Genomic DNA, 11,682 nt, shown 5'->3' on the forward strand with positions numbered 1-11,682 from the left:
ATTTGGTCCTTATCAAAGTCACTCAGATCCTTATGCTTCCCCATTTTTCCTGCTTCCAACACATCATCTATAAGAACGGACTGTTCACTTGCTGCCTAATATATCCCATCCCTTGGCAAGTGCCACTGTAACAAGATAATCAATGATATTCACTTCACCTTCCAGTGGTATTAATGTTATGGCTGATCGGTGTATAGTTCCCAGGGCTAGTTTTTCATGATTGTTTACAGGTAAACAAAGAACTTCACGTTTATTGGTCAAATAATGATAAACATGAACATGAATTATCATAAAGGATTACATGATTAACAGGAAAGGAGAGACATATATGGTGAAAAATCTAAAAATACGAGGACTGTGAGAACTACTTGTCAGAATTACTTCATCTCAACCTCGGGTCACAAGCCTATTCTACTCATGATACATAACAAGACATGACCATGACTGAAGCTTTTCATTTCACAGGTGTCTTAAATCAGTCCAAATAGAGTAGGCCTCCCTGTATGCCTTAAATGAGGCCTTCAAGGACATCTTTCTGCTTTCTTACACAACAATCCTAAATGACAAGAAGCAGATACTCTAGACTTCTGATTACCCACATACATGTTGTGACTATGGAGGATAATGAAGGATTAACTAATAATAACAAAGAAATATCTAACAGATAAATGATTAACATAATAATAATGGCATGAACTTAAATCATTTTCCACATGGGTCTGTTTGACATTAAGAACAGTATTCATGCCTAGTAAAGTTTGAGTAAAGAAACCTGCTGGCATGCCAGCAATATTAACCGTTGCTGTGTGCACTTTTGGTCTTTTAAACAACCTGTTCAAAGCGCTGGTGTTCAGCAAAAAGTACTCAGCTAACTCAGCTAATGCTAAAATATTATCCATGTGTTTTGTTGTTGCTGTTATTCCAGATATTCATTTGTACTTGCTGCTCCTTAATTGTCTAGCACCATCAGACAAGCAGAAATGGACCTCATGAATGTCATTAATTTAATTCGATTTCAATTCAATTTTATTTGTGTAGTGCTTTTAAAGGGTGAACATTATCACAAGGCAGCTTTATGGAAATCTGGATAAAAAGTAAATAACATTTATACACATTTCACCTTCATGCACATTTTATGCTAGGTTAGAAACATGCATCATTATTATTATTATTATTATTATTATTATTATTATTATTATTATTATTATTATTATTATTATTATTATTTAATTGATTTTTTTTTTGTTGGAATATGTCTGATTTGTGGAAGTAGGGGGCAGATAGATAGATGAAAATAGATAGGTGATTTCCTTAGCTAGCTAGCCTATGTAGTTTATGCAATTTTATTAAATCAACCCACAGAGCATTTCACAAGCTGCTCTCTATAGCCCACACTGCTGTGAAGTCTGCGGCAAGACTTTCATCTTTGCCGCTTACGTTCATTAACACCGTGACAATCAGCCCTCCCCTCCTCTGCCACAGACAGACACAACACACACACACACCCACACACACCCACACACCCACCCACACACACACACACACACACCCACACACACACACACACACACACACACACACACACACACACACACACACACACACAGCCACTGCCATCCCCACCAAGTGCAGTCTCCCAGGGAGAACAGGAACCCACTAAAATATTTTAAAACCTGTGCCTGTCATTGTACCATGGTACCATATTTCAGGGTTCTACATAGATCAATTTTTATTCAACTAAAGAGCTTGGCTGTAGAGTTAACTTTTTACTGAGAGTATGAAAAGTGATACTGTACTCTGGCATCAGCAAGGAAAAGACTTGACCAGGAAGCACTGTTAAAACAACACTACAACACACTAGTATTAGTAATCTCTAATTATTAAATTAACTAATTTGATTACATCATTACATATAACTGTGTATATTTGTGTGATTGATCATTGCTCCTACCTCAAAATTCATGTCAGTCTTTATCAAGTTGACATGTTTAAGATGTTATTGTCTTTTACACAAGTCAGTGTTACACAAGTGCATGAAGCTGTATTCAGTCTTTATTGGGTTAACACCATTATCTGTACATGGCAGTTACCTTTCTGTTTAAATACCAGTGTACTCTGAATATTCTATATAAAGTTACACAGCAACCTTCATTTCATTTAAACAGATTCTGATTATTCATATTTTTTTGGCCATTCACAAAGTTAAATTACTTTTATAAATTATTGATAAGTTGTAAATGTTACTGCTTGTGTTAAAAACACATTACTATTATTACTTCTTGTAGGACCTCATAGAAAGCGTGACCTAAATTGAGTGTGGTAAACAGTGTGAGTAACAGAAATTTTGATGATGTTAGCAGTTCAACACTCTATATACTGAGAGACTGAAAGTAGTAGCATTGTCAGCATTGCAGAAACAAAACACGGTCCAAGTGTTCTTGTCGGACATTTTCTCTTGGTAAGTTTATAGATTACTTTTTTTTAAATATAAATGTATATTTTACAATTAAATACACATTGCCTAAAATGGACATAAACATGAAACTACATAGCTGTAATGTATGGAATTAGAACAAAAGACTGATGCAAATTATATAATTAACAATTAATATATCATTAACAATTATTATATATTTAACAATACATTCAGCAATAATTGGTTTATTACAATTTCTTTTCCATAAACATTGATCCTTTGCAAGTATGCAAGTATTTGTTTTCTTTATTAGCCAGAAGAACTTGAACCTGAAACACGATGGCAGCAATTGTTACTGGTCTGATCCCCATCCTCCGCACTGCAGTGGACGCCACCACCACCTACAAAGGTCGCACCGTGTGGTTTGGCTTTCTCTGTATTCGCCTCATGACACTTTTTGTTGCTGAAATGCCTTGGTTTAAACTGGACTCGGACTTCAGCTGCAACGTTACCAAAGACAGCGTGTGCACTAAAGCCTGCTTCAACCAACATTTTGACAAGCCTGTGGTAATGGCTTGGAACTATATTTTTGTCCTCCTCATCCTGTCCGTCCTGCTCATGGAGCTCTTCACTGCTCACGTACACTCAGTTTTCCAGAAGAGGAGCTCTAAAGAGAAGAATGGAGTGGAACTTGAATCTCTGGGCGAGCTGAAAAGTGCAAGTGACCCCGGCAATAACACAAGTGGGGCAATGATTTTAGACATGCACGGAAGCAGGAACGCTGTGCTCTTCTACCTGTTCAGTGTTATGCTACGGATTTTGGTGGAGTTTTGGTTTGTGTATGTTCTGCTTTATTGGAATTTGCCTAAACTAAACAAAAAGGTGATCAACTGTAAGAGTATTGTCAAAGGATGTCCAGAACAGGAGTGTTTGGTAAGGTCTACGGCAGAGAAATGTATGTCTATCTATGCTCTGGTGTCCATTTCTATTCTGGTCATTATCAGCAGTTGTGTATTCTGTGTCTACTTCATTGGCCACTACCTCTGTAACTGTTGTTCCAAAGGACCCCACAATGTGGAAAGTCATGGTTGTCAAAGTAGGTTTTAGTAAGTTTAGAACAAGTATGTTCTTCCATTCATGTCTTTCTTTTTGTCTTTGCTAAACATTTTCAATCAAGTGTAACTTTTGTGTCAAATCGTTTGAATAGTGTTGCTGAATTTTGCTGTCTTTTACTGAAGTGTGAAATGTGTGGCAATAAAGGGTGTTACACTGTAATTAGTTTTGGCTGTGTTAACCATGGTCTTTCTTCTGACTCAAGCACTTTTTGTGTGTGTTGGGTTGAGCTGTTAGAACATAGCACACAAGACAAAGTGATTGTTCTCCTATTGCAGACATGAACATTACTTTATTTTGTTTTGATTCAAGTGTGTAATTTTCCGTATTTTACCATGCACTATTTTTTTCATCATTGCTTCATTCATCATTCAGTATCATTACACTTATTAAAAATCATGGAGTATATTGCTATAAATAATCAACTGGAATGTTTTAGCTGATTTATTGTAATTGAGCATATTAAGTCTCGACCATAACAAGTTCAGTTGCAAAGGTCTGTATTGCAGCATTCTCTCTCCACCACAGGAGGCACATCTGCCTCACATTCCTTGGCACTGGCACATCGACGCACTTCACCATCTAAAACATGTTACAAGCATGTGAAAAAAGGTAAAAACTGATTAATATGAATAAAAATACAAAGACTGTCTTTTAAGCTTCCTTAATATTTTATGTTTTTTTACTGGTTGTATTCAGATATTGAAAATTTTATATAACTTTTATCATTATTGTTTAAACATACATGCTGGTTCATGTAGTATGAGCCTGATGCAATGTGTGAGGTTGGTACTGCACTCTAGCTCCTCCGTTTGCCCACAGAAAGGATTGTTCATGTCAATGCTCTGGCAGTAGTTACACATCAGGCCCTGAGCAACTGATATGACCACAGTGTTTAATATTTCTTTTTAAAAACAACTGTTTCAATTTCAGATGATTAGTAAATATATATGTAAATCATCCATAGTTCATATTTCGGTTATGTTTTGGTCAAGGCTTTTTATATTTAATTTTATTTTACAACAAAAAAGAAAAACAAACATCCAACTAAACCCTTAAGCATGAAAACGATTCAAATCTATAGACTCACCAGAGAGAACAGCAAGAAACACAATCAGGATGGAAACTAGAGGTCCCATTATTCAGCTGTAAAAATGAATGAGTAAATGATGAATGCTGGCCAAAGATCTAAATCATTATAATAATTTTGTAAATGATAAAAATTTCAAAAATGCTATGATAAATATAAGCATGTTTGAGATATTTTCATATATCATATTTTCATATTGAGATATGTTTGAAATATAAAATAGAATATCTGAAAATGAAAAAGCAAGATTTCTCTAACCTATTCAGTCCAGTTTGTCCAGGAAAAGCAGAAGGATAAGAGTTATTTTGACCACACCTGTATATATACAACATCTGATAACTGATGTGCCACAAATATCTCCCACATTAGCGACCTACCCACGAGTATCACATATCCTATCTGTCCTTCCTCAGTTTCATGTAATGCTCATGATTAAAATTAACATGTTGGATTACAAATCATGTAGAAATCTATGCTTTAGGAAATAAAACTTGCTGTTTTAGTATGTTTTAAATTATTATATTATAATAATGATTATATAATAATAATATGGATTATATTTTGGACCATCTAAGTTAATATATTCCATAGAGAAATTCTCCAGTTGCCTATTTGACTCATAACCTAACTATAGCCTAAGCTGAAATTGTACAATACAAAATAATACAAAATTATTTTGTTGACCTTTTTTTGCTTTGATAATATTAAATGTTTAATACATTTTATATGATCTAAACAGAAAAGGTCAACAAAATAATCATGAATAACTGTTAAAAAGAACAGAGCTGTCCCTTCAGGATTGAGGTCATCCATTGTTTAGGTGTGAAAATAGAGACTCATTATGTTGGTGAAATACATATAGGTGCTTCTATTTTTCCTTCTTAATAGAAGACAGGAAGATACAATTACATGCAATAGATACTTCTATAACACATTTAGGCCTAAAGAAATAAGGGTTGGGTCAAATACTGGAATTTCAAACAATAACTTCTGACAAGAAAAACATACAGGTTCCAGTAATATGAATAACATGACACTGTTATTTGAATTGATTGTTTATTAACATCAAAAGTGATATGAGACTGACAAAAAAAATAATGTACAGGAACCAATAATGATTTTGGGTTAGAAGATAAAGTACTGCTGCCATGTACAGAAATCAGTACTGATGTGTTAAGAAATTAACTGTCAGTATGCATATATGCTGATGTTCTTCCTGCGCTCCACTCTGGTTTAAAAGTACATAGGCATGGAGTAATCCAAGGTAGCCTGGTTATACAGACACATCGAAAGGATGGTACCACATATCTGTTGAGACAGAGGGTGAATAGGTGATATGAATTCTTTTAGATTTAAATAAAATGACAAAAAAATATAGAGGGCAGTACTATCAACAATTCCCAATTAAAACCACATGCAAAAAAAAAACAAAAGACAACAAAAAAAGAAAAAAAAAAAGAAGAAAAGAAAATCAACTAAATATTGCACAATGCACTACACAGCAAAACATATGCAGTGTACCTTGCCAATACTCCACATTGAACTCACTGTTAGGATTTGGGAAATGCAGTAATGTTAATAATATTTCTTCAGTATAACTTATAGCATAAGTTATATATAAATATATCTTAATAATATAATGCTAAATATAATTATTTAATTTATGCCCTTCCCAATTAAAATACCTTCCTCAAATTGTAGTATCACAGTGACTTGTTATTGATTGCTATAATGTCTCTATTGACATGATATTTACCACCATACAATGGTAGTTGCTATAAAGAGATTGGTGAATATATTAATTACCGTACACTGTTCATAGAGGAGAAACTATATTGTTTACAAAATTTACAGTTGCCCTAATATTCTGTTATGATATTCTGTCATGCTTCAATGAAGCATCATCCACTGTGATATTACTGCATTAATTTGAATAAGCTCCACTTGACAATATTACATCCACGCTGAGACCTGGAAAGTTGACCATGGCTGCCATATGTGTTTCTTGGTCGGCAACAATGACAGGTGCAATTAAGACAACAGAATGTGACAAGACACACCCACTGGAGACACTACAACACAAAGTACATGGGAAATTGAAAATACTGCACAAAATAAAACAATAAGGTGCACTCATTCTGTCATGCTTTCTGTCCATGCAAAAGTGCAGTATGTTTTGTGTAACTATAGTAACTACTATATCATGTTACATATTGAGAATCTGGAGCGAGACAAGGCTTTATAAGAATGCATGGTTAAAAAAAAAAAAAAAGAAGACGCTTTCCATTTGACAGTTAACTCTCACCTCTACAACAGCTACAGCAAGCACCACTCCAAGAATGCTCATAAGATGCATATGAAGCCAACCTGTAATAGTGTCTCTGCAGTTCTAATGAGAGGCAGAAAATCAAATGGGATCAAAAAGCACTGCTAGTCACACTCATATGGGCAGCATATTAGTAGGCAGCTTATTTAGACTTATTTAAAGACTTAGTACATAATAGTTTTCACAAGCTTGACGACCCATCACATGACAAGTCTAGTGCTGGACTTTTAAAAGTAATATTGTTAGGTCAAACACAGCAGTCAACCAGCCAACTAGTTTTACCTGCTACCATTAAGTATTAGTCTTTCATTTCAATTTATGAACAAAAATCTTACTTTGCACATGTTAACAGTCACAGAAAAGCAGGCTAACATTATAACATTATGTTGTACCTTTTCATACACCACACATGTGTAATTTGAGATGGATTTACAGCAGACGCCTGAGCCTTGATTAGTGGGATTATCTGTAGCATTTGTTTTGTAACAGGAGCATGGGACCTCACGAAAGTCTTCTTGTCCTGTCCAGCCACAGCACTGGGCCTTAGTAAACAAAACTTCAGGTTACATTGATAGTTTGAGTCTTGAATATATGCAAGCAGACTACTTAAGAGAAGCGAGATACTTACAGTCATGACAGCACATATATACAATGATATTAGTTGTTGTTGGATTCTTTGTTGTGGATGACCTCTCAACTTGGGCTTACCTGACTTTGAAGGACATCTAGATCTTTTTTTAAATCTTGAGTTGTAGAATTGTTCATCTCAAATGATGCAATCATGTCTTTAACATATTTTTCCAGAGAAATCTCAAACTAGTGAGAGAAAATGAAAAAGAATTTTTGGTTAACCTTTGGCTATCAAAAGTGTGCAACTAGCATGAGATTTACTTGCAGTGAATTATTTATGGGTAATAAAGGCACCATCCATTTACATACTGCAAATGCACTCACCCTCCACCGCACCCCACTTAAGTAGGCAAAGAAAAAAGTGACAGGATGTCACAGGGTGTGTGTTCTCTCCATGCTTGACTTACTGCTTTTTTCTGCGTGAAGATCACAACTGTACCAATTATCTGAGCTGCAAGAAGCACGGTGAGCAGGATGAAATACTGCAGAAAATCACAGGCCAGTTTAGTACTGAATTTCAGTCCAACAAAGCAAATTAACACATTGTATTGATTGAAATTTACATCAATATTAACTTTCGAGGATGTGCGCCTGACATATAATTTGCATTTAAACATCAAGCAGGATAGCTATTTTTAAATAATGAATTATCATTAATAAACTCACAGTTGCCAGCATGCATTTGACCTCCTTCAGAGCACCGAGGCTCCCAAAGAAGCCCAATAACAAGGTGACAGAGCCACTGATGACCAGCAGATAGGGGAAGAGAGACAGGGATAGGTAGGGATGGGCAGAAACTGTGAAAATGCACATTAGGTACTATGAAAATGCACATTTCATCTTATGACATCTGACATCTGAGATGTTAAAGATGCTAAAGATTGACGTTACCATAACAACAAGTATCATACAGTTCAATAACAGTAATCAGGGCTATGACTAATTATTGTTAAAGAGAATAATTAACCATATTTAAGGATTATGGAAGGACAGAAAGGAGGGACAATAGAAAGGAAAAGAGGGTGTATGTATTTGACTAGCTAATGAACCCATTTTTACTTAAATTATTATTACTATGATGATGATGATGATGATGATGATGATGATGATTCTGGAAAGCCAGAATTTTAATACTCACATAACTGTAATTGAAAAGTTTCCTTTGAACATATTATCCAGACTCCCAACCCCAATACGACCATCCCCAACAACTATTAAGGGAAATTACAAATTATTTACATGAGATGACAAACATTTATAGTCCATACCTTCACATAATAATGAATGAAATTACAGTTGAAACCAATTATTATTTGGAGTACCAACTAATTTTCAACATAAAATGCACTTTGTAAAACATTCATGTTTCTGGAAAATTTGTGTAGTATGCTACAATTTTTATAACCTCTACATTTATTAAAGGAAGTAGATTGCAGTTGTCTTTGCAGACATTGTAGACATATACAATAAATATATTTAGCATTTTTTCCCCTAGAAACGTCAAAGGATAATAAATATAAACATTCATGTACAGTAAAACAATTACACATATAAAACATTGTTCATGTTTATTATCACATTTCAGACATGGTGTCTGTTTTAAGCTTTAAATTATATCATGAAGATAAACAGTAATAATTCATATACAACTTACAAAAAAGATTAGGTTGAAGATAAACAGGAAGTACTTGGTGACACTGATGCATAACTCAGATGCCATATCTGCAATTAAATGTTGTCATACAAAAGCGATGCAGTTCATTTGTTAACATCTGTTAATTCCCAAATCCAAATGGAAACAGAAATCAAACTATTTTCTGAACATGATTCAGGAGACTGCTTGTTTTAAAATGTGTAAACTGAATGCCTTAAAATAACAGGATGTTGGATTCAGAGTCATATGCTGATGACATGGTCTGGTGATTTTCTGAAATGTTCATTTACATTTTACTGTGTATTTTACTGATGGTTTCTTGCTGAAGCATTGTAAAACAGCCCACACCCATGCTTGGCCTGCAAACAAAGGTAAAAGAAAATGCAGTGCCTGACCTGGAGCTCACATTACTCTGCCTAGGTGAAAGAAATGGAGCCTATCATCTTTCACAGTCAGACCTTTAACTATTCATGCACCAGCAAAGACTTGGTTAAATAACTTTACCATGAATATGGCATAACAAACATACAAAAACCACTGTATTATACAAAACACTTCACACACTGAAATCTCTACAGATGATTAAATAGTCTCTCTCTCTCCCTCTCTCCCTCTCTCCCTCTCTCTCTCTCTCTCTCTCTCTCTCTCTCTCTCTCAGTGCCAACCAAAATCAGTAGATAATCAACCTGATAAATAGGCATTCAATAAGATTATCAGTGGCATCATATCCATACACCAATAAAGTTTTGGGACATTGATTGATATCACTAAATACAGCACTTAAAGTGGGTAATAAATAACTACAACTTACCTCATGTATTTATATTTCCCACTCAAAAAGATAACACCGTGTCAGAGTGAAATATGACAGCCTTGTACAAGACCATATAGAAGATACTTTGCATACAGTGCTGCATTGGAGGGTGACTTTGGAGTCCTGGGCTGCATGCAAAGCATCTGTGCTCTGACTGGTTTGTGAACACTCAGTTTCATAAATAAAACATAACCCTCTTCCGTTTTCAAAGAAACAATGGAAAGCTGGAAGGTTGATTTTTATGTGCATCCTGTTCTCATTATGGTACTTCATGGTAACTATGTTTATTTCCTTTACCCATAATAGTGTTATGGTTTTCCTACAATGTTTCATAATAACTATTAATACATTACTATATGAATGCACCGTTATCACACACACACACACACACACACACACACACACACACACACACACACACACACACACACACACACACACACACAAACACACAAACATTTTCAGTTTCAAAAACAATCTTTTCCAAATCAAATTCCAATCTTTTTTATGTTTACACGATTGAATCAAATTAATTCTTTTTGTTTCTTTGACTTCCGATCCACCATTTTTTATTTTGCTGGTATCACCCCAATATTGATCTTGGGTATCAGATTGGTGTCATCTCTAACTGTTTTTTAAAAGATGATATAACAGTAATGAAACTGTTATTTTAAAATTCAGCTAAACAATGGGTATCATACAAGCTTTATATATCATATTCTGCTTAGTTTGTGCACACATTGTAGACTGTCTTTAGTAGTGTTTAAATACCCACTCCATCTGATGTCATGCCCCTTTGTTCAAATGCCATCTGCGTCAGTGGCCACTGGCTCACCTATCGTAATCACTGGTGTGTGTTTCTGAGTGTGTGGGGCAGCTAAATCTCAATGCAAATACTCGACAGACAAAATGGACAAGTCTGTAAATTCTTGAGTGCTGTCCACAACTTTACAAAGCACAATGTGCTTGTGCCCTCAACAAAACACAGATGTCTGTGGCTGTTCTATAGGAGTTGTTCTTCTGATATATTTTGTTTTGGTCTGCATGTATTTAAAAGTGAATTTAAAAGTTCACTGAAAATTATAACTGGAACCTGTGAGCAGGCATTTTTTACTCTCATGTGGGTGGGAGTGGGCAGGTTATGTGCATGACATGTGCAGAACATGATTACCACTAGTGATTAGTATGCTAGTAAGTAATAATAGTAAGGAAAATAATTTACTAATAGAATTTCAAATTTAAAGTATCTGGAGACCATTACTCCATACAGAATCTCTCCAGATCCTTCAAATTTTGAGGTCCACGCTGGTGGAATCTCTTCTTCAGTTCACCCCACAGCTTTTGTATGGGTTTCAATTCATGGGACTGGGATGTCCATGGCAGGACCTTGATTCTGTGGTCAGTAAACCAGTTTTGTGCTGATTTTGATGTCTGTTTTAGATCATTGTCCTGCTGGAAGATCCAACCACGGCCCATTTAAAGTTCCAGTAGTATCTTTCAAACTGAAGACTCTTGAGTATGATTTTGGTTGAGAGTAGAGGCTTTTTTCTTGAAACCCTTCCAAACAACTTGTGGTGATGTAGGTGACTTCAGATTGTAGTTTTGGAGACTTTCTGATCCCAAAACGCAGCTAACTTCT

At 35.1% G+C, this 11,682-nt stretch overlaps 2 protein-coding genes across 8 annotated transcripts; one reads left to right on the top strand and one right to left on the bottom strand.

The window, feature by feature from the left end:
- Window positions 1-564: 564 nt before the first annotated feature.
- Window positions 565-3,670, top strand: LOC108273669 (gap junction beta-3 protein). 3 transcript variants are annotated; one of them, XM_017483059.3, is made up of 3 exons: window positions 565-608; window positions 2,286-2,458; window positions 2,703-3,670. In XM_017483059.3, the coding sequence occupies exon 3, from the start codon at window positions 2,756-2,758 to the stop codon at window positions 3,521-3,523; it is 768 nt and encodes a 255-aa protein (XP_017338548.1). In that variant the 5' UTR covers window positions 565-608; window positions 2,286-2,458; window positions 2,703-2,755; the 3' UTR covers window positions 3,524-3,670. The 3 variants fall into 3 exon arrangements, with proteins under 3 accessions (XP_017338548.1, XP_053541376.1, XP_017338546.1); XM_017483057.3 differs by having other exon boundaries at window positions 566-608; window positions 2,730-3,670; XM_053685401.1 differs by having other exon boundaries at window positions 2,286-3,670.
- A 1,988-nt stretch (window positions 3,671-5,658) lies between these two features.
- cd37 (CD37 molecule) lies at window positions 5,659-10,183 on the bottom strand. Of its 5 annotated transcripts, none has more exons than XM_053685399.1 (10): window positions 10,041-10,183; window positions 9,520-9,588; window positions 9,230-9,297; window positions 8,714-8,786; window positions 8,242-8,317; window positions 7,983-8,057; window positions 7,654-7,761; window positions 7,338-7,487; window positions 6,925-7,008; window positions 5,659-6,691 (listed from the first exon to the last, which is right to left on the bottom strand). In XM_053685399.1, exons 3-10 carry the CDS (start codon window positions 9,279-9,281, stop codon window positions 6,536-6,538), a joined length of 774 nt encoding a protein of 257 aa, XP_053541374.1. In that variant the 5' UTR covers window positions 9,282-9,297; window positions 9,520-9,588; window positions 10,041-10,183; the 3' UTR covers window positions 5,659-6,535. The 5 variants fall into 5 exon arrangements, with proteins under 5 accessions (XP_053541374.1, XP_053541373.1, XP_017339910.1 ...); XM_053685398.1 differs by having other exon boundaries at window positions 8,242-8,372; window positions 10,041-10,182; XM_017484421.3 differs by lacking the exon at window positions 9,520-9,588 and having other exon boundaries at window positions 5,659-5,927; window positions 8,242-8,372.
- Between the last annotated feature and the right edge of the window lie 1,499 nt (window positions 10,184-11,682).

Source organism: Ictalurus punctatus, chromosome 13 (genome assembly GCF_001660625.3).
Source record: "Ictalurus punctatus breed USDA103 chromosome 13, Coco_2.0, whole genome shotgun sequence".
In the NCBI taxonomy this organism is placed as follows: domain Eukaryota; kingdom Metazoa; phylum Chordata; class Actinopteri; order Siluriformes; family Ictaluridae; genus Ictalurus; species Ictalurus punctatus.

Bases quoted from the DNA above. Each gene is read 5' to 3' on its own strand.
- LOC108273669 (XM_053685401.1), top strand. From the start codon at position 2,756: ATGGCAGCAATTGTTACTGGTCTGATCCCCATCCTCCGCACTGCAGTG.
- cd37 (XM_053685397.1), bottom strand. From the start codon at position 9,295: ATGGCATCTGAGTTATGCATCAGTGTCACCAAGTACTTCCTGTTTATC. The intron at 8,373-8,713 runs GTGAGTATTAAA...GCATTTTCACAG, and splicing joins AACTTTTCAATTACAGTTAT to TTTCTGCCCATCCCTACCTA. The intron at 6,692-6,924 runs GTGAGAGTTAAC...TTTGTGTTGTAG, and splicing joins TTGCTGTAGCTGTTGTAGAG to TGTCTCCAGTGGGTGTGTCT.